This window comes from Rhamphochromis sp. 'chilingali' (genome assembly GCF_963969265.1).
Source record: "Rhamphochromis sp. 'chilingali' genome assembly, chromosome: 16".
NCBI classification, from domain to species: Eukaryota; Metazoa; Chordata; class Actinopteri; order Cichliformes; family Cichlidae; genus Rhamphochromis; species Rhamphochromis sp. 'chilingali'.
The window spans coordinates 17,640,351-17,660,856 of NC_137943.1; the positions used below are offsets into that span (position 1 = coordinate 17,640,351).

A 20,506-nucleotide genomic window follows, 5' to 3' on the forward strand; every position below is an offset into this window, starting at 1 on the left:
GAGCTGAATCGTGACCGTGTCTGTGCGTTTCAATGTGTCTGCAGTGATATTGAAAAGGTGCTGAGAGAAGACAAAGAGAAACTGAGGCAGCTGCAGAAGAGCCAACCGCGCTTCTCTGAAGAGCAGAAGAAGGAGCTGATCGAGGTTCACCCCTGGATCAAGAAGGGAGGTTTACCCAAAGCCATAGATATCAAGGTAGAATTGAATACCCCTTCCAGTTCAGATATCCACTGTTAATGTAAACATAATGCCTCATTTACACCTGAACATGTTTTTTCCAGATGTGCTCCTGGTGTGATGACGCCTTAGAGGCAGCGACGGCGGTACAGGATCAGCCGTACCAAGACCTCGATGAATCTGAGACCGCCGGAATATCCTGCTACGGCTCTCCTTCGGCCTCCGACTGTCAAACACAGACGGCGGCACAATAAGCTTCTCAAAGTGTCCAGAGTGACTTTGTTAGCCACTGGCTTACAGCCTTTGAAGAGGGACCAGTTTTAAATGTGCTCTTACTGTTTCTCTCTTGCTGTTCTGTGAGTTCTTCTTGTGTAGGTGCCAGCAAGAAAACTGGATAAAACAGTCCAGATTTTTGTAGAATGTGAACATGTGTAGTAGATTCATTACATTATATTTTAATCTACTTTTTAATTGTTCACTGTGTTGTTGCTTGAGGAATTGCTGGTCTCTAAGACTGCGCCTGTTTGTTGCGTCATCCCTTTTGTAGCATGTTGCCACGTGCGGCTCTTAATGGTTTTTATATAGACTTGATTACCAGATGCTGAGCCCAATAAAGGGAAAGAGAAAGTGTGCTCGCATGCCAGGCACCACCACAGAGGTCAAACAAACATCAGTCAGCTGGGGGCTGCTCTCGGTGGCTCTGTGGTGTTTGATGAATTCAGTATTTCGTGGCGTTTCCCCGAGTTGCAACGACACTTCTGTCATTCATACACATCAGACACCAAATGAGCACAAGTGCACTTTGCGGTTTAGTATTTATAGTTGAAAGAAATCTGATACTAAGGTAACTTTTTGAATCTTAAATTGTATATTTCTTCCCACTGGGTTGGATAAAGAAGAATGTAAATGAGACTCCTGTGGGTCTGATATTCATTCTGCTGATGCCTGTATTCAATTGGGGGATCTCAGCTGTTAAACATAGAGGGGAAAGATGTCCAATGTAGTACAAGCATTGCTGATCAAGTGATGGAGTTGATTTAAGTTTGCACTGAGTTGGGGGTGGGGGTGTGAGGCACATATGCTACACTGATTCACATAATGTCATACTTTAAAAAAAAAAAAAAAGCTCATTTCAAACTTTTTACACTTCTGTCATTTGGTGACACGTCACTAAAAGCAGCTCTAGATTTTTTTTTTTTTCATTCAGCAGATTTCCTTTCATCTGTTTCTGATGAAATGCAGCATTTTTGTTTTTCAGCTGTGACACTCACTTTAAAGATTTATTTATTTATTTTTAATATATTTCAAAGCTTGTGTTGGTGTTTGCAACACTCTCTGACTCTAGGCATATGTATAGGCTATATTTTTACATAAAATAACTGATAACTGTTTCTCTATAAATGAGTCAATGTGTTTTTAAGTTATAGTATTAAAAAAAAAAGTTTAAAAAGCAAACTGGACCAAAAGAATTAATATTATTTATTATAAGCTCTATTTTGAAAATGTGAATTCCATAATCAACACTAGGAAAGCCGCTCATCACAAACTGAAAAGTACCGAGCTGCATGTTTAGGGTGGGTGGTTATTGTAAAGAGATTATTGTGGTTTTCCCCAGTTTTGAAGTGTACTGCATGACGCTCGACGTGGTCTGATGTTGCAATCATAAACAAGGAGAGGAACATCCTGAACAGACTGAAGCTCGTTACTGTTCAGAACAAACACTTCAGGCTGACTTTAGGGTAATTTCACTGTTACAAAGCAGCTTGGACGTCAGGTGGCTGAAGAGTTTTTTCACTTTGAAGCCTACGCTGTTGTTTGAGTCTCTTTGGGAACTTGAACATTTTTGTTCAAGTTTTTTGGGGTGGGGGGGGGGGGGGGGGTGGTGGTCTTCAAACAGACACTGACATACACATTTTTATTTTTGTTTTTCTTATTTTTTAAAGGAAATGATTCCACTATGTTTGCTAACTTTTCTCAAAATAAAATGTTGCATAACTTAAAGCAAAGTGTGTCGTGCACCTTCTTTGCCAGTCCAACAACGACGAATAAGGAAGAGACGGGATGATTTCTGCAGACTGGAAAAAAAAAAAGAAAAAAAAAAAAGAATGTTCCGACATCTTAAACTTAGCTTGTTACAGTTTTTCTCAACAGTGTCTGCAGAGCCCTAAATGCAGTTTAATTACAATTCTGTTAATCTTAGTGCCCCAAATCCCTGGATGAATATATGGATAGCAAAGTAACCTGATATATTTACTTGAATAAAGTACAGTTTTATTTTGGATACAAATGTTTTGTCTTGTACTTCATATGATTTATCTGCAAAATAAGTAAGGCTTTAATATAATTCTGCAAAGTGTCATTCCACACAATGAACACATTTAGTTAACTATATTTTTGTTATACTATATCTTCACTGTTAAGCTACTTAAGTCGGATGGAAATCATGCCCCATGTTTTGTACTGCATATTCCTACACTGATTTTTAACTCTGATTAAATAATCTGACTACCTGTGCCCTCCCCTCTTTGCCTTATTATGGGTTCCCCCTTGTGCCACACCATTTAAAAATCCTGGGAACGCCCCTGCTGCCGCCTGTCTTATACATATTTAAATGTTAAAGTAAAAAGACTCATGCTTCTCTCTGTCGTCACTTTTACCTTCGCAATGCAAATGTCTGTCTGTCCAACCACCGAAACAACAGACTTCTGCGCAGATCCTCCTGATCAAAGCGACCCTTGTTCACACCTTCATACTTACTTCAAACTGAGCGTGAGGTGCGAACATGCTTAAAAAAAAGAAAAAGAAAGAACATCCCCCCCCCCCCGGACAGCTATACCTTCGGTGATATTTTAATACGGTGATATTTTAATATGGTCTGGTCACAACACAGCGGACTACATCAAGTTTAGCAAATAATAGGACCAAAACAAGGATGTATGGGTCGTCATTTAGTAGTTTATAATTTGAATTATGATAATTTACTTGTGCTTTCTTGCACTCGAGAAAGCTTGTTATTAATTTAAGTGGTCACAGCTGGGTTTAAAACGAAATATCACCTTTTTACATAAATAAACAACTATAAAAATACCAATGCTTAAAGTTTAAAATATAGGCCTTCTAACTTTATCGTATGGTAACACCGTTTGATATTTATTATAACAGTGTGTTGATCTTGTTTCTAGCAAGGGGGATTACAAAGAACAACAAAAGCAGATCGAAATCTTACCTGATTGTATTACCTTGATGTATAATTACTACTCTATCTGCTAAATAGGAGAATGCTCCACTATTCAATGCACAGTGTATTAGTCCTTTTCTTCTCATTTCACCAGTGTCCCCTATTAAGTCGGGGGTGGGGTGTAAAGACGTGACTCACACTCCACGTGGCATATGAATAGACTTGTTTTAGGATTGCTGGCTTTTCTTATTCATGCCTAGCAGTAGGAGCTAGGTGGTGCAGATGCAGAACACTGTCTGTGGCTCTCACTGAGACCACAGAAGTGATGTCTGACATCAAGCGAGCTGTGAAAGTCAGCAGCAATGGCAGCCTAACCCACTGCTACGAGATGACATGCTTAGATTTCACAGGCCTAAAATTATGTTCACTTCCACAGGCTTGTGCACCACTCCAAACTTGCAAAAAGAAAGAAAGAAAGAAAAAGATGACTGTTTGTGGATATCACAGCGCAATACAAAGCCAAACTTATTCCAGAGTCATGGCTGTGCAGGTTATGTGCCCACGTTATTTAAAAAACGAGTCGAGCAGAGTTATAAATTCCATTTGTCAAGTTCTCAACCAGGACTATATAAGGAGGGAGTGAGTGGATTACTCATTTCACACCTCACAAATGCCTACGACGTGCTAAGGGATCTTGGAGAGCCTGTGCACACAAATGGTCCACAATTGCAGAGTAATAACAAATATCTTGGAAACAGCCGTGGGTGGGTGGTTAGTGGGATTCTTGTGTGTGAAATGAGGGTTTTTTTTCTCCTGAAGAGTCTGCTGCACAAATGGAGTACAAGTCTTTTTTTTTCCCCTAAAATATTTATTTAAAAGTTTTAGCTTAACTTAGATGAGGTAGCCTACTAGCAGTCAACTGACATGTATAAATAGAATTTTCAACAGATCCTAATTAGGAAATAATTTACACACACTCATATTAGTGCATTTCTGGTGGGGGTCTACTTTCTATACAGCAGTTATATTGAACAAGTACATATTTACATAAGTCAGCAGGCCCAAACAAGGTCACTAAGCTCTGTAAAGATATATTAGAATATCTTTACGAAGAGTTTATCTGATGCCCATTCAGGCAGTGTTGGCCTATTTCTAACCCAAGCTATTGTTTCGACAAAAAAACCCAAACTCCTATTCCACCTTAAATTGTCTACCATGGTCTCCACAGAGCTTTAGAGCAAGTTAGGCAGGGCAACGCTTCTTGACCGTCTGCCTCCTCCTCAGAAGAAACCTGGCTTTGCTCTGAGTCGGTCTCATCCAGGTCAGAGCAGAGGTCGTCGCTGGAGGTGGTGGAGGGTGCCGGGGACACCAGGGCTGTGTGAATGCTCTCAGACAGGGACCAAGTGCTGCTATAGCAAGGGCTGTCCGCTACGATGTCCGGGAGCATCACTCGGTGGTACTCGTTGTTGTTAAGTGGCATACTCTCCAGAAGGTGCTTCAACAGCTCCGCTGCCACTGTTGGGTCAATCCCCGGGTAGTAGGACACAAATGTGTGAACGTCGTGCATACACTGGATGTATCCGGCAGCGAAACGCTCACAGGCCTCCCGGTGTACAGCGTCTGCTTCTGTGGACAGACAGATGGAAACGACCGTTAAACCTTAGTTTCTAACGTGTAATTACTAACAGACACTCTGTGCTCTGATTGGCTGCGCCACGGTCGAAGCGCACCTGTGGCGGCCACAGTACAGTTGATTAAAATATTAATCCGCCAAGAGCAATGAATTAATCAGTAGTTTTACTAGTTATAAAGAACTATATTACTTGGCGGAAGAATGATTTGTAAATTGTATTACTGTTTATATGTCTCTTTTTTTTTTTAAATTAAGCTTATGGTTAATACTGTACACTCAAGTAAATAAAGTTAAATAAGGTTTATATGTACGGTTTACCTTGAGCACGCCTTTGAAGAGTGCCTTCCACTCGTTTCACTGTCATCTCCAGCACTTCGGCATTCTCCATCTTTGACTGTAACTGCAGCAACAAACATCAGGAACACAAGCTAGCTTAGCCACAACACACTCATCAGTTTAATTGCTGTTGAGCAATGGCGCTACATAAACAACAGCAACTTACGTCTTCGTCGGCGATAAGGACTCTGAGTTCTTGTAAACTTTCATTGATGCGAGCCCTTCTTTTCTTCTCAACCAGAGGTTTTCTTATCTACAACAGTAAGGAAAACTGAGTTGTTTTTCCCCCAGTTCAAAGTAGCTCTGAATCCTCACATGGGATCTTACCTTTCTGTCAGGTCTGACCCCACCGCAATCATCCACTCTGTCCAGGCCGTGTGTGCTGCTGCTGATGGGGGCCATGTTTTTGCAGGCGCTGCCAGGAGCCGACCAGACTGGAGGTTGGTTAGTTGGTGTGTAATCCAAAGAGCCGTTAGAGGCCGTCAGTGGGACAGATGGCCGGGGCGATCCCAGCAGCAGTGAGCACAGAGTGGAGGAAACTGGGTGGGGTGGGGAATGCACTGTGTGCAGTGGGTTCATTTGCATGTGAATTGTTGAACGAGCAACGACCCCCCAACACATGTGGTCACTTTAAATTGTGTCACACACGATGTCTTAACCATGGAGCAGCATGCAGACATAAGAGTGCAAAATATGGACAAAGAGGCTGCAAAGGTAATGTCAACAACTCTGAAGGTTTTAGTTTGTAGTGGGTGAAAGAAAATAGTTTCAATAGCTTTTGACCACATTCAATCAATTTTGGTAAACATGTTACTTATATTAAATTCAGTTTTATTTATTGATTGATTGATTGATTGATTGATTGGTAATTTAATTCAAACATGTAAACAATATACAGGTACATATAGAAAAGAAAATAAGAGAGAAAAAAAATACTATACAAAAAAATCAATACATTTCAATATTGCTACCGTTCTGATTAATTTACATGTTGAAAGGGAGTGGGAAGAAGTAAACACTTATTTATATAGTGCTAAATCATAACAATCGCCTCAAAGCCACCTTTTTACTCAAATTGAGCACTCATAGTGCTTTCTACTACAAGTCTCATTCACTCAGTCTCACGTATACACATCCATACTATGCTTTTCTGTATGTGCTTTTTCTAAAATTTTACACACATTCAGATCAGCATCAATTTGGGGTTCACTCTGCCACTTGAGCCACAGCTCCTAGGGCTATAGACCGTATGTTTGCCAGTCCACACATTCATGTCTTTTGGAGCTTGTGAGGCATCACCCCATCTATAGTACTAGATGGGTCCCGGAGAATATGGACCACTCTTATGTGTAAAGCGCCTGGAACCTCTTTAAAAGTTATCAAGACCAGAAAACAGTGATGACACTGTGGAGAGTAGATCATCCCTATTGCATTAGGACTTCACTTTGCTGTGGTGTGGGTTGTAACCCTTTAAGGACACGCTTCTATCACTAACTATCAGCTCAAATTTCCTATATTGTCTAATTCATTGCTGCAAGTCTTATGTCTGTAGTGACTCATAGATGCTGTAATGATTACTGAGGCAAGGAGATGAGAGCTGTGTGTACACCATGGCTGTAAAAAATGTGCATATATTACTGATTAGCATATTTCTTGTGATGTTCACTAGAAAGAAATGAATAATTTAATGTTACTATATATTAGTAACTGTTACTGTATATTAGAATCGTATTATAGATTCTTAATCTGTCTTACAAAGTACATTTTGTGACCACATTCATATAAATTAGATTATATGGCATATTAACCAAGTAATACACCTTGTAAAATATTATATATGCATTGATGAGCCTATGGACATCTGAGCAGCATTATCTCTCTTACTACTAAGTAGTGCTGACCTATTGATAACTTTATTGCAGTGTAGTAGCTGGATCAGCCAGTTTGAAACATCACAATATTTCCGGATGGTAGTGTTGAGAACATTGAGAATAGAAGATTCAGCTTTAAATAAAATACGGAAAGCACTTCCATATTGGGCGCTTGTCTTCAAAATAAGGGCACTTGGTAGCCAAATATCCTCAAAATCGAGGTAAATTTAGCATTTTTTCCACTAAAGCCGCTTTAAATGTTTAATTATATTCACCAGGAAGCAACTAAGCTCACAGTCTGTTATTTTTAGCGTTTTTCTAAAAGTCGAAGACCGATAGCGGCTCTTATTTTGACAGCGGCGAGGCGGCTTTTCCCTGAGACCCACACACTGCTTGTTCGTCAGAGAAGACGCTCTTGTGAGGTCACCGAGGCCCGGGGGCGAGCCTGGTCCGGCGCTATATAATCTTCCCGGTCCGGTGGACGAAACCAGCGCACTGAATCAGACAGGAGACAAAGCAAGCACACACTGAGCAAACAAACATGGTGAAGATCACTTTCCAGCCAGTGTCGGCGCAGAAGCCCGAAAAAGACAACGATGAGGACAAGATCATTATACCTCAGGCTCACGTGAGTTTGCACACTTTGTCTTTGTTTCATGCTGCGGCATTTGTCTTTTGTCTCGTTATAGCATAAGTAGATTTTTACTTCTGCATAGGCTATAGCTTACAAAAAAATAAAGTTTGATATAATTAGTTTCGCTTTCCTTGTCCATGCATCATGGCATTTAATGGGATTGGATTTTATGTGATTAACATGATTATAAAGAAAAGCCAGTGACTGCTTAAAGTTAGATATTGCATTTGTTTTCTTAAAAAATATAATTACACCCTTATCTACAAGCTTAAAGGTTAATAAAGGCAGTGGTAGTGTTTCTGAGCCTAAAAAAGTTTTATTGTGCATTAATATTACAACAAGGGAACAGCCCCAGCATTGCAATGCAATCCCACCTATGGGATGTTGGTATTACATCACCTTGTTTAGCCACAGCTAGGAGGCACACTGCAGAAGAGGCAGTCCTGTATACATGTGGGCAATTGGCAGAAAGAGGACATCATTTTACCAAGTTGTTCATAAAGTGTGCATGCATAAGATAAAAATCTCAGGCTTCTCGCTGTCAGCGTACAGATAGCCTTGGGCTTGTTTATTCTTTTGTCGCTGTGAGGAAACAATAGAGCTGTCAGATGTGGATACTGCACTAGTCTGTAATGTCACGGTGTTATACCACGTGTGTCCTGCAGGTAGTGCCGGAGAGCAGATGAGAATGAGCGGTAGTAATCAAGCAGCAAAGTGTGTGTGTAAAGGCAGCTTAACCCTCCCGAAACTAGCAGTATAAAAAGTCAGTCTCGGTTTGACCTAGCTGTTTTATAGCTCCTGCTTTCGATGAATATATTAGAGGAGATAAAACTTGGAAAATTCAGAGTTTATTTCAAAAAAATTGAGGAGTTTAGTTCTGTCTCAATTTCAGTTCTGCAACACTTTCAGTCTCCAGTTCTCAAACATGTAATTTAACTACATAGATGTAGTTTCTCAAACACTGATTTTTTTTCCTTGCTTGTGTAAAATGGGGTTTGCAGAACGGCTTGTACCTGCGTTAGCTGAGTGGGAAGTCAGATCTGTCACCAGCTTTTCTTAGCCTCCTTTCTGGACTTCATCCCCAGAGTTGAACATAATTAGATATTTGGCACATAATGGATGTTCACATAAAGCTTCTCGTCTTTTTTTCCCCCCTAGCACACTGCACAGATGACGCACCTATCACTTCTGCAGACATATTTTACCAATGCTCGTTACGTCAACAGAAGGATGTGAAAGGCTGTGTGGATTTCCATTGGCTGCTATGGCAGGCTAGGCGTCAGAGCCAATGTGTGTAGATCTATTAATACGCCCGCCTCTGAGGGACTCCTGCTCTACGCAACTGTCCTCATTTTTAACTCCCACCAAGGGAGTTAAGACTTAATATCTGCAAATATGGAGCGTGGAAGTAGGCCTCTAAGAATAGACCCAGACGGCCACGTGCCAGCATCTTCGTCAGAGCATGCTTCCGCTCACCATAGCAACAGTAGTAGGGAGAGGCAGCAGATTGACTGAGAGACCGTGGGTGGGCATCTGGCGTGCTTTATTCATGTCCGTCGTACGTCTACCAGATCTCAACTTGGCACTTGCTTCTTTTCAAAATTAACTCTGTTACAAATTTGGCTTTTGGGTATGAAAGTAAAGCAGTGTGAGTGTGATAGGATTAGATACAAATATTTCACACTGCACAAAGCAAATTCAGAGTTGCAGTGCATCATTTAAACTACTCTTAAAAACTTTCACACACTACTATGAAAAGAACCAGGATGTAGGATAAGATCTAAGATCTGAACTCTAACCAGTCTGCTTTTTCTTTTTACAGGGGCAGTCGGTTCACCCAGTCAGGCCAAAGAAGCCTTTTCCAACCGGCCTGTGCTGCCTTGCCTTGGGCCTGGCAGTTTTCTTGATAGGACTGGTGTTGGCGTCTGTCTTTATCTATCGCCACTACTATATACCTCAGGTTAGTCAGCAATTACCCCTCTTTTCTTAAATAACATCCTGAACACAGTGGGTAAAAATCACACAGCTGAAAGTAAACGTCATATGCTGACACAGCTCTGTTGCATCCCATTAGCAGATCCCAGAAGACAGTTTGTTCCATTGTCGGGTTATCTTTGAGGACTCTGTGTATGCTCCTCTGAGGGGGCGGCAAGAACTCGAGGAAAACGTCGGCATCTACCTTGAAGACAACTACGAGCAGATCAGCGTACCCGTGCCACGTTTTGGTGGCAGCGATCCCGCCGATATCATCCACGACTTTCAGAGGGTAGGTGTTTGTCTTTGCGTGTTTTTTCCTCTCATTACACTTGTTTGTAAGCGTTTGATTAAGGCATAACACGATTTCTCTCTTTCTCTGTTCCAGGGCCTTACAGCTTATCACGACATCGCACTGGACAAATGCTACATCACCGAGCTGAACACAACCTTAGTGATGCCACCACGCAACCTGTGGGAGCTGCTCGTCAATGTCAAGGTGAGACACGCAGTGGATTAGCTGTTAATGCCACTTGTGGTTGTAAGAGATAAATGGCTGTCTGAGAGTGAAGGACAGTGTGTTCCCACTTTCCTGTTGGCAGCGTTCCTCCCACAGACCGATTAGTCGAGTGATTCATTTTTGTCTCTTTGCCACAGAGAGGGACGTACCTTCCTCAGACCTACATCATCCAGGAGGAGATGATGGTGACGGGGAGGGTGAGGAACATGAGGCAGCTGGGCCCTTTCATTCACAGGCTCTGTTACGGCAGAGAAACTTACCGCCTCAGACGCCGCAGCCAGCGCCAACGTGAGTTGACATATTCACTTCCTTTTCCAGTCTGTTCGGAGTATATATGAAATGTTAAATAATGCAGTGACATGTGCAGGATTGCTTCCGCTTTTCGTCACCCTCTTTTTCACACCAGCTCTTGTCAGATGTTGAGTCAAGTGACGTGTGCTGGTTTGCTGTAAATTCTGTACCTGAGGAGGAAAATGTTCCTCCACTGAGTCACAGGGAATCCAGTGTCCAGAGTTGGTGTGTAGGAGTAAAGAGAGAGTGACAGAAAAGCAAATATCAACGGGGACCATATAGGGTCTTCCTTTGAACACTTGAGACAGTGCGTCTGCAGTGTAACATGCTGCTGTACCAGCTTGTGAGCCTGAATATTATTGTGTGTGTGTGTGTGTTTGTGTGGGCTCAGCCTGGGAACTTCCTGCTATGTGAGTCACTTGTAGTGCAGTGGACACATCCACACACTCTGTGGAGGTGTTTGTGATTCGGATGAGTGATATCTGTGTCGTCGCTGCCTTTGATTGGGTTTAGAGCTTCAGAAATGATGCAACAAACTTCCCCCTGCGTACATATATGGACGTGATTTGTGGGGATGGCTTCTGCTGATTCAAAATGGACGTTGTAGGCAGAGTAGCTTGAGAAAGCATGTGAACAAATGTCCGCTTTCGATTCTGAACAGATTTTCTAAATGCGTCGTGTTTTCCTCTTCCAGGTATTGAGAGGCGTGAGACCAAGAATTGTCACAGCATCCGCCACTTTGAGAACACTTTTGTGGTCGAGACTGTGATCTGCGACCGGTTCTAAATCTGAGGTGGAAATCACAGCCATCCAACACTGAAGCCAATTTAAACCATACCTCTTGAATTCCTTAAGCGTTAAACTGCACTTTAAGAGCAAGCGTTTGTCTCGTAGTTTTAGTTTCAGATCCAGTTGGAATGTTTTTGTTTATGCTTTTATTTTTTTGAAACGTCCGTGTACTATGTTAATGTCTTTTTAATTTAAACGGATTCCTGGATAATGTTATAGATTTGTTTCGATATATCTGTAGCTTGTCATGTCGTGCAGAACGTGTTAACCTGTGCATGTAAGTTTGTGACATTTACATCAATGGACTTGATTTCATTTCATTTTTATACTTGTCCTCGTATTTTTTCAATTAAGTTATTTTTAGTTACTTTTTTTGTTGTTGTTTTGAATGTCGGAAGATGGCGAAACATACCTCATGTAGTTAAGATATTACTTTGCTGGTTGATATCATAATGAGTGGTGTATATAACTTTGACTAAGCAATATATACTGTACATTGATTTTCTTCTTAATTTCATATTGTTACATGCATAGATTTTTATCTGAGATCAACTTGTTTTGTGGATGATCATTTCTTTCTTGTTTGCCTTTTAGTTTTGTTCTTCTCACACTTTCCTACTCCTTGGATATAAACGGCTTTAGACTGTAATTAGTAGCAGTGCTGTAGAAGGACAGAAGGAACCAAAGTCTGCAGTCAGGGATGCTACAAGCTTGGTTTTAAGGACATATGAATTATTTATAAAGAACGCTTTATAGTCTAGATCACTTACTGTAGATGATATCAAAGGCTAAAAACTCACGTTGTCTTGCTCTTCCTCCTCTTCACTCAGATTTGCCTGTTGTCTTCAGCTCTTGCCATTTCCCAATCTTTCCTATCTTGGCATTATAATGTTCTCTGATGTTTCGTCCCAGCTTAAAAAAGGAAAAGATTTTGGGCTGTCTTTCTGATGTATAAGTTGGAGTAAATCTGATTCTGTTGAGAGAGAGAGATCTGTGATCTGTTGTCATATTTCACTGTCTTGGGTACTGTATTTCGCTGTACAGTCAATTTTTCTTGTAAAATCTTGCTGCTTTGAGAATAAATTATCAAACTTTCTTGGTCATGTTTTGAATGTTCTTCACCAACAGTTTCGGTGGCTCATAATCACTGTGTAGGCTGTGGGTTAGATCAATTGGAGATTGGCTGAACAGTACTGATAAAAGTAGGAGAAACAACACAGCATTACACTGCCTTTGTGGCATTCTCACCGAAATGGAACAAAAATACAGTGATAATATCTGAAAGTTTTCATCTGCAGCTTTGTTATCAATTAAACATCATAATCTGTTCAGGTTATTTCCCTTCAAAACTGATGAGTAATACATTTGTGATTTGATCAGCCTACTTTACAATGTCTCATTTAATAGTGTACATTTTTAAATATTCAGCAGTTACTATAGTTACAAAAATGCAATATTTAGGTAAAAGTTTAGTTTCCGGCTGCATTTCATTAATTAAATATTTAGGATAAATATTCATAATATTCACTCATAAATCCTTTTTGTTTTTGTCTTCACATTGTTTTTATTTTGACTTTAAACTTATGAAGAAAAGGAAAACAGCCCAGACCGACAAACTCCGTGGGTTGGCTCAAGATGCAGGGATCACAAAAGTATTTTACAAGTAAAAATACAATTGAGTACAAAATGCAGAAACTTAAATTATAATAAAATAAAGTTTCAATATGCAGGTAATGCAATGAAACCAGCATATGATGGTTTCAAAGAGAGCTTTTCACACATTTTTATGAAAGATATATACATTAAATACAACATTATGGTACGGTTAAGCCACAAGTGAGGCACGCTGTCATAAAACACAAAATGACCCTTCAACATCGGCAACATATGGTCAGCGACAGCTCTGTGTGCTTCATAAGCAGCTTTCCATTTGACTTTTCATGTGACAGCATTCACATAAACCCAAACAGTAATATGAAAACAGTTCTTTCAGCAGTGACCTACGCATGGCCGGGACTACATACTTACGGTTTTTAAACATTTCAATAAAACTATTATGCACCTAAGGTTGCAATCTAAAAATAAAATACAAAGTTCAGTACAGCTAAATATGAAATGCTACAGCTAACAATATCAGTTTATAAACAAAGCAAAAAAAGCATACGAAGTCAGTTTTCATCTGCAAAACTATAAACAGATCACTTAATGCAATAATCATAAATGCTTTAGTCCTCTCTTATAATAATGTCACTTTTAATATTTTTTTTATATTATATTTTTTTTAGTATAATTTATGAGATTTAAAAGACAGAAAATGAATGCAAAATCTATTAACAACGCACAAAAAAATCCTCTCTACTCTTCCTCAGGCCGTGTTTATTTCTATATTTGACTGTTGCTGTATTTCTGATTAAACATTTACATTTAATTATTATTTAATAAATATAGATGATATTGTTACTTATTTTGCAGTGAGAATTTTTTACAACCATTTAGGATCCATTGTATTATTTAATGTTTTAAAAAATGAAATGAACCACTGAAATTATTGCTAATGTTTCGTTTTTAGTTTCATATGTTTAAAGCTATACCTGTGGATGTGATTTATAAACCCTGATTCATCTGTGTACTCATCAAGGAAATATGCATATTTGAATTGTAATTAATTAGATATATTGGCATAATTTCGTTTTGTTTACTTTTTATGTAAATCTGCATTTCATAGATTAGAGATTCACGACTAAAATATGCTTATTATTACGGTTAGCTACCTTTTTTGAATATAAAAAAAATAATTATGCATCTGTTAAATTCATTTAGTCTGAAACAATCTATTTTGTCTTTGATGAGAATTCTGACTAATAAGAGCCGTCTTTGTGCATGTTTGATTTCAGTCCTAGATAATATCACAAAGGCATTTTTGAACTGCCCGCCAGTATCAGTTTTTAGTTCTTTAAAATGAGTCATGCTGCCTGTCCCTGTCACTTTCTCACTCATTGTTGGTTTGCAGGTTTGAGTGACCTTTTCATGCTTTTAATGATTTTTTAAAGCATGTCAGACTGTGGCTTTTTAGTTCATGGGTTGTTTTGCAGCCTTCATTTAACGCATTAGAGCGCTTTGAGGTTAGAGAGGTGCCTACTGGCTTCCTGCTGCTGGATCAGATCATACAGCCTTGCATTCAGCTGTGTGGTTAATTTAGATTACACTCTGACCTGCTTCCTTACGAGCAGGTTAATTACTTTTAGTGCGTGACACTATGCTTATCAGCTATTGGGTCCACTATTGACTTGTCTCCAGCTTTACTGCTCTGATACAAAACAAGGTTTTAGCCTCGTTTTGCTATATTAACACAACATAACATCACATCAGTGATCCTCTAGGGACAGTTTTTGTCTCAACTTGACTCGCCTCTCTCCCGTTCAGAAGTGCTGTTGGTGGCTCTCCTTTGGCTCAGTATTGACATCCTTAAGCTGTGTCTGGTGTTCCTCACTTCATGGGCAATAAAGTAGTAGCACATGGCGTCCAGACAGCAGGTGATGTTTGACAGGCACATAGCAATCTGTATGAACAGGCTGAGATTGGCCTTGGTGCCACAGTCCTGAAATGCTCCTTGATGCACCTGCAAGTATGTGTGTTAAGGAAACATTAGTTTACCATCAAAGAATCATGTGTGACACTTTTGGTTTGTAGCAGAGGTAGCATTGCAGTGTGAAGCGCAGGTCCTATCTGTGAATTTTCCTATGAAGATCCTCTCTGTGCATATCTGCAGTACTTACACATGCTTACGCACTTGCCATACTCTCCAGTTTGATAATTAATTTCTAATAATTTCTAATAACGTCAACTTTTGAAGAAGAATTTTATTGCAAGTATCAAAATTAAACACAAGTACCCCTCAACAAATACCCCAGTGGTTACAACCATTTAGGCTTGTTTTGTCATATCATATGTGCTACTGACATAAAAAGCGCTGCTGAGTCATAACATTTGCAGCATCCTCCCCCCCCTGAATTTTTCTGATGATTACTCAACATAAATCTCAAATCAAAGTAAAAAAGCTGCAGAAAGTTAAATGTTTTTAACTGAAATATTAATAAGCTTTTTTTTTCTTTATAAAATAGGTTCAGTACACATTATATTTTTCTGATTCAGGCTACCCAGTGGATTATAAGGAGTTCGAGACTTTAAACATCAAAATTTTAAATGTTTACCTGCTGAAATAAATGTGATAAAGGACAGCTACTAAATGGACCCTAAGGTGATATGCTTTGGACTGTTGTTTCAGTTTCTTTACACTTAAAATGAGCATAAAATGAGCCTTGAGTTTCTCACCAGAAATTGCAGGAAGATGGCTAGGTGGCTCGGAGTGAAAGGCACCAGGAACGCGCACAGCCCGCTGTAGATGATCTTCACACAGGCCCGGCTCTGTGGGCTGTGCTGACCAGACTGCTGAAGTGTCCAGATGATCTGAACTGAACAGAAAACCACCACCAGTGCAGGCACAATGAACCCAAACACCTGCACACTGATGATGATGGGAGGTTTCCAGCCTTCCGGTGAAAACTCGTGGAAACAATGAAATGTGTTGCTCTTGCTTTTCCTGAAGTTACAGATGACTGGAATGACTGATGCAGACACAAGCATCCACACGGCTATACAAGTTGCCATAGCTGCTTTGGGTGAACGCAACTGCTTGGATTTAAACGGATGACAGATAGCCACCCATCTATCTACAGCTATACACATAATGATGTATATGCTTCCATATATCCCATAAAAATAAAGCCCTTCCAAAATTGAACACAGTCCGTGGAAGCTGGCGGGCCACTTGTGATTAGTGGCATGCATTTTGAAGGGAAGAATCAACAGGAGAACCAAGTCCATCAAAGCCAAGTTTATCATGTAGATAGCAGAAATAGCAGATTCAGTCTTTTTTCGCAGAAGGCCGCAGAACACCGCCAGCGCTGCAATATTGAGAATCAGACCGACGACAAATATAGGAATATAGAAGACCAGCTCCAAAACTTTCATCACTTCATCCACGTGGTCGAACTCTTTACTGCAGTTCACTGACATGTTGTTGGTCATGATGTCACTGCAATATAACAGTTGGATTCAATTTTATCTCAACATCTCTGCCAGGATTTCAAAGAACAGTTTAAGTTGTCTTTCCTGTTTTTGTTACTCGTTCCCACACAGAAACGGCAGTATGATACGCCACTATACCAAGCCACTAGAAACCTCTCAGCTGTGTGGGTACAGGAACTGTGAACTTGTTTTTTTGTTTCTGGTATAAACAACATAGCAAACAAGAGCACCGTGAACATTATTAACCTTTAGCCTCCTGATTCTCATGAAAGTAGTAGCAATGGTAGTCTTAGTAAAGTACAGGCCGGAGTAACTTTCATTTTACTTCGACATTTAGAAACAAATTGTGAATATATTATGATCAAGATTTCAAAGGAAATGACTTTCTGTTATTGTATTAGTTTTGCAATCTGCGACAGCACAGTTAAGTGGTTCTCTATTTGAGGTTATTTGTTTGGACACTAACAATATTCCCATTTACCTCGGAGTGTTTACTGATTTAATATCAGTTGAAAACAAATGAACAGGTGGTTCGTCACATGTTCTACTCTTCATTGCGTTGGTGTCAGGTTGTGATGGACAAACCTGACACCTGTTCTATTTTGAGTGAAGCCATGGTTTTACAGGAAAATCCCAAATACATCTCTGACATGAGTGTCTGTGCATCGAGTTGACACTCGACTGAAATAAACCTAATGTAAAAAAACAGGCAGGTTTTGACTGCGTGTACTACGTGTCGCTGGCTGCAGAGTCCCTCCTTACAGCGAGCAAGCTGAAGGCCCTTTGCACTCAGATCAAAATAATTTGCATGAAGATAAAAAAAGCACATTATATATACAATGAAACCTGACTTTTAACGTAAGCATTAATTAGAAGTAAATAAGTAAATAAAATTTAAAAATAGATAAATAAATGAAATATGTCTTGTAATTTAAGTTCCTCACGTTTGACTCATCATCTACATGTAACTGCAGCACTTTTAACATCTAACCTGGTGTTCTTTTGCGACCAGCTAACATGTAGTGGAAAATGTGAAATCTAGTTGTGTTCTTACCTCATGCCAGTCAAGTTTCAGTGTGTCTGACTGTCTGCGCGGTGCCAGACGCACTTCTCCTTTTCAAACCTTTGTTGTTTCATCACCACTTCCTGACTGTGCCACACATCATGCATGTGTTCAAATATGCATTATAGCTGTTTAAAATCAAAGTAACATGAACCTGCCCTGCACGTCTGCTGGAACTCTATTTTTGTGTAAACATCTGAAGAAACTAGCAGCAGCACTCACGATGATTATGTTTATGTTTAAGTGGCAAGATATTTTCCTAAAATGACTGTGGGCTTTATCCTGATAGGCTGCTTACCCCTCTCTATCATAATGGACTTTCTTTTTTTTTTTTTACTTTGACTGGGTTGGACAAAAGATAAAATCTACGTGCTGTGACTTAGCCGTTTCATGTTGATGTTTGATTTGAGTAGTTGTAGGCCTGTAAGGCTACATGACTGGCCTATGATATTACAAATCCACTGCACCACATTGCAATTTAAGGTAAATGTGCCTTTAAGGTTAGAATTACGCAACACAGACTACTAGCTAATTTGCATTATGAGCTAATCTATGCCAGTAGCTACTTTAAGAAGTGTGGCTTTGGTGCTTTAAATCAGAAAAGTTTATTTTGTCTTGTAATACTTTCAGTTTTAGGTTTGGGTTGGTTTACGCTGTGAGAGATAACAAGAGGTACCTGTTATTGGTTCAGATATGCTCCTGAAGGCTTGGTTAAAGGTTATATAAAAAATTTAGACAGTATAAAAACATGGGCACATGACTATTATGATCTCAGTCACTCATTTTGGGTCATACTGAATAGAAGATGAAGTTTCATTTGAAAATCTTGGTCATTCCTAGTTTTAAAATGGAGGATTGTCAGTGATATGAAACTGCAAAGTCATTAGCTAACCACTTGCGAATGACAAGTCATGACCCAGGGAGAGACGGTTTCAGTCAGACCCACCCTTTCCTCATCACATCTGGGGGGAGGGGGGGTTGCAACCAAGATGGCAATGTTGCTCAAAATGGGACTTAAGAAACCAATGGGTGGCATCATGTCAGCTACATCCACCTTTTATCCTGCCTGTGACCAGAACCCAAAGTGTGACCTTTCCCTAAATCAAAATAAATGGTTTTGTTGCCAGAACCTAACTAAAATGTGTGGCCTTCTTGGTATTTATTGTTTTAGTCTTGATCTGCATGTTTGATTTGGCAAGGATTTTATGACGGGCGTCCTTTCTAATGCAACCCTCTCCATTTATCCCTACTCCAGACCAGCCCTTGTGTGGCTAGGGGACATAATATTTATCGCCTAAAAATTAAAACCTAATATGGTAAATATTGTAGTACTTGCACATTTGCTCAACAAATGAAAGATTTCCTAGTCGGATCGTGAGAGAAGTCACAAATTTCTTGACGTCAAGATGAAGTGTTATTGTTATTTATCCTTAGTAAAATCTGAACATCTGTGGCTTTTTAAAGAAATCCATCCTCGTTGTTTGATATATTTCACTAAAATAGTAGCAGTGAGCTAGTAGGACACACTGGAGAAATCCAACAGCTGTTGAGAAATTTTAAGTTGAACCAAAGTGGTAAGCCAACCTAGTGACCAGCAGACCAACTTTACCATCTTAAGTTCTGCAGTCTTAGCAAAGGATACGCTACAAGGTAGAACACATATCAGATGTAGACACAGGCTGCTGAAAATGAATCAAGCTGAGGAAACTGTTATTGATAAAAAATCTTGCCTAATACCACAAGTTTTTTTCATTCTCTTGCGGTTTGTTTCCTCAAACTTGGAATTTCCATCATTATTTACAAATTGATTTGCATGAATCGTAAGAGATATGAATATAATGTGAATGTAGATTTATATAATATAAGATGTAACATTTGATCAAAATTAAATATAATACTTTAATGCTGAATATAAAGACCAGGCCTTGTCCATGTGACTTCCCTGCATGGTTTTTCTTTTTTTTAGGTCAACAACTAGTTTGTTTACAGTCTCTCAGCAGTCACTATTAATAAAGCAAGATGCCTCCAATACTGTGATTTCAGTAGTAGTGCTGTTATTAGTAAACGTACCGCTATGAGTTGTCCTATGTGAAAGAAAATTTCTGAACACTGCTTTCAAAGCCCTTTTCCTTTTAAGTCTGTGAGAAGCTGCAGAAGCAGATTTAGACTGTGATTATGTTTAAGAGTTTCCTGGTTTCATGTACTGAGATGACTTAACTGAATTTAAAGTGTGAGAATGTGCCCACAGCTACACTTCACAGCTTGAAGTTACCGTCATCAGTCACCAGAGAAATATAGTTAAATTCAAGTACGTGAGAAGAGATTGAATTGTGCTTTCAGTTTTAAACTGGGGAAAAAAAATGCTTTCACTTTTGGGGAAACCATATGACACTTTTTTGTTTCTGTAAATGTGTTTCTTTGTATGCAGTCATGTGAAAAAAGTATGCCCTCTTCCAGTTCTAATGTTTTCAGGACATAAAAAGTCATCCGGTCATTGCCAAGTTCTTAAGAAAATACAACCACAAATGAACAACAGCGGATAACATACTACACCGTGTCTTTATTCAACACAAGCTGAGCTAGAATGCAGATACGGTGTGGGAAAAACTAAGTACGCCCCCTGATTCAGTAGCTTCAAGAATCACCTTTGGAAGCAATAACCTGAAGTAGGTGTTTTCAGTATGACTTTCTTAGCCTCTCACATTGTTGTGGAGAAATTTTGGCCCACTCTTCTTTAGTCTTGCTTCAGTTCGTTGAGGTTTGTGGGCATTTGTTTACGCGCTCTAAAAGCCTCGCCTCATCATTTCATTTGAGTTGAGGTTGGGACTTTGACTGGGCTTATTACAACTCCATGAATCTTTTCTTTCTTTTCTCCTCAGGATATTTGCTTTGTTGCCTGGTCCAGTTTCATCCAAGCCTTAGATGTTGGAAATATAGCCACACGTTTGATTC

General features: G+C 39.5%; 4 protein-coding genes across 8 annotated transcripts in view; 2 read left to right on the forward strand and 2 right to left on the reverse strand.

Moving 5' to 3' along the window:
• Window positions 1-2,054, forward strand: part of per2 (period circadian clock 2) — a 33,639-nt gene extending 31,585 nt beyond the window's left edge. For all 3 annotated transcript variants that reach the window (XM_080907549.1, XM_080907547.1, XM_080907548.1), the window contains 2 exons: window positions 45-195; window positions 282-2,054. In XM_080907549.1, coding sequence (XP_080763675.1) covers window positions 45-195; window positions 282-431 — 301 coding nt within the window. In that variant the 3' untranslated portion in view covers window positions 432-2,054. The remainder of the gene's footprint in view (window positions 1-44; window positions 196-281) is intronic.
• Window positions 2,055-2,065: 11 nt separating this feature from the next.
• Window positions 2,066-5,918, reverse strand: hes6 (hes family bHLH transcription factor 6). The gene is made up of 4 exons (XM_080907567.1): window positions 5,652-5,918; window positions 5,491-5,577; window positions 5,307-5,388; window positions 2,066-4,981 (listed from the first exon to the last, which is right to left on the reverse strand). The coding sequence occupies exons 1-4, from the start codon at window positions 5,907-5,909 to the stop codon at window positions 4,566-4,568; spliced, it is 843 nt and encodes a 280-aa protein (XP_080763693.1). The 5' UTR covers window positions 5,910-5,918; the 3' UTR covers window positions 2,066-4,565.
• On the forward strand, window positions 5,903-12,492 carry itm2cb (integral membrane protein 2Cb). 3 transcript variants are annotated; one of them, XM_080907568.1, is made up of 7 exons: window positions 5,903-6,038; window positions 7,553-7,823; window positions 9,652-9,789; window positions 9,904-10,095; window positions 10,192-10,302; window positions 10,461-10,611; window positions 11,309-12,492. In XM_080907568.1, the coding sequence occupies exons 2-7, from the start codon at window positions 7,737-7,739 to the stop codon at window positions 11,398-11,400; spliced, it is 771 nt and encodes a 256-aa protein (XP_080763694.1). In that variant the 5' UTR covers window positions 5,903-6,038; window positions 7,553-7,736; the 3' UTR covers window positions 11,401-12,492. The 3 variants fall into 3 exon arrangements, with proteins under 3 accessions (XP_080763694.1, XP_080763696.1, XP_080763695.1); XM_080907570.1 differs by having other exon boundaries at window positions 9,907-10,095; XM_080907569.1 differs by lacking the exon at window positions 5,903-6,038 and having other exon boundaries at window positions 6,902-7,823.
• A 1,481-nt stretch (window positions 12,493-13,973) lies between these two features.
• Window positions 13,974-17,634, reverse strand: LOC308412890 (G-protein coupled receptor 55). Its single transcript, XM_080907566.1, has 3 exons — window positions 17,546-17,634; window positions 15,736-16,498; window positions 13,974-15,022 (listed from the first exon to the last, which is right to left on the reverse strand). The coding sequence occupies exons 1-3, from the start codon at window positions 17,548-17,550 to the stop codon at window positions 14,798-14,800; spliced, it is 993 nt and encodes a 330-aa protein (XP_080763692.1). The 5' UTR covers window positions 17,551-17,634; the 3' UTR covers window positions 13,974-14,797.
• Window positions 17,635-20,506: the final 2,872 nt, after the last annotated feature.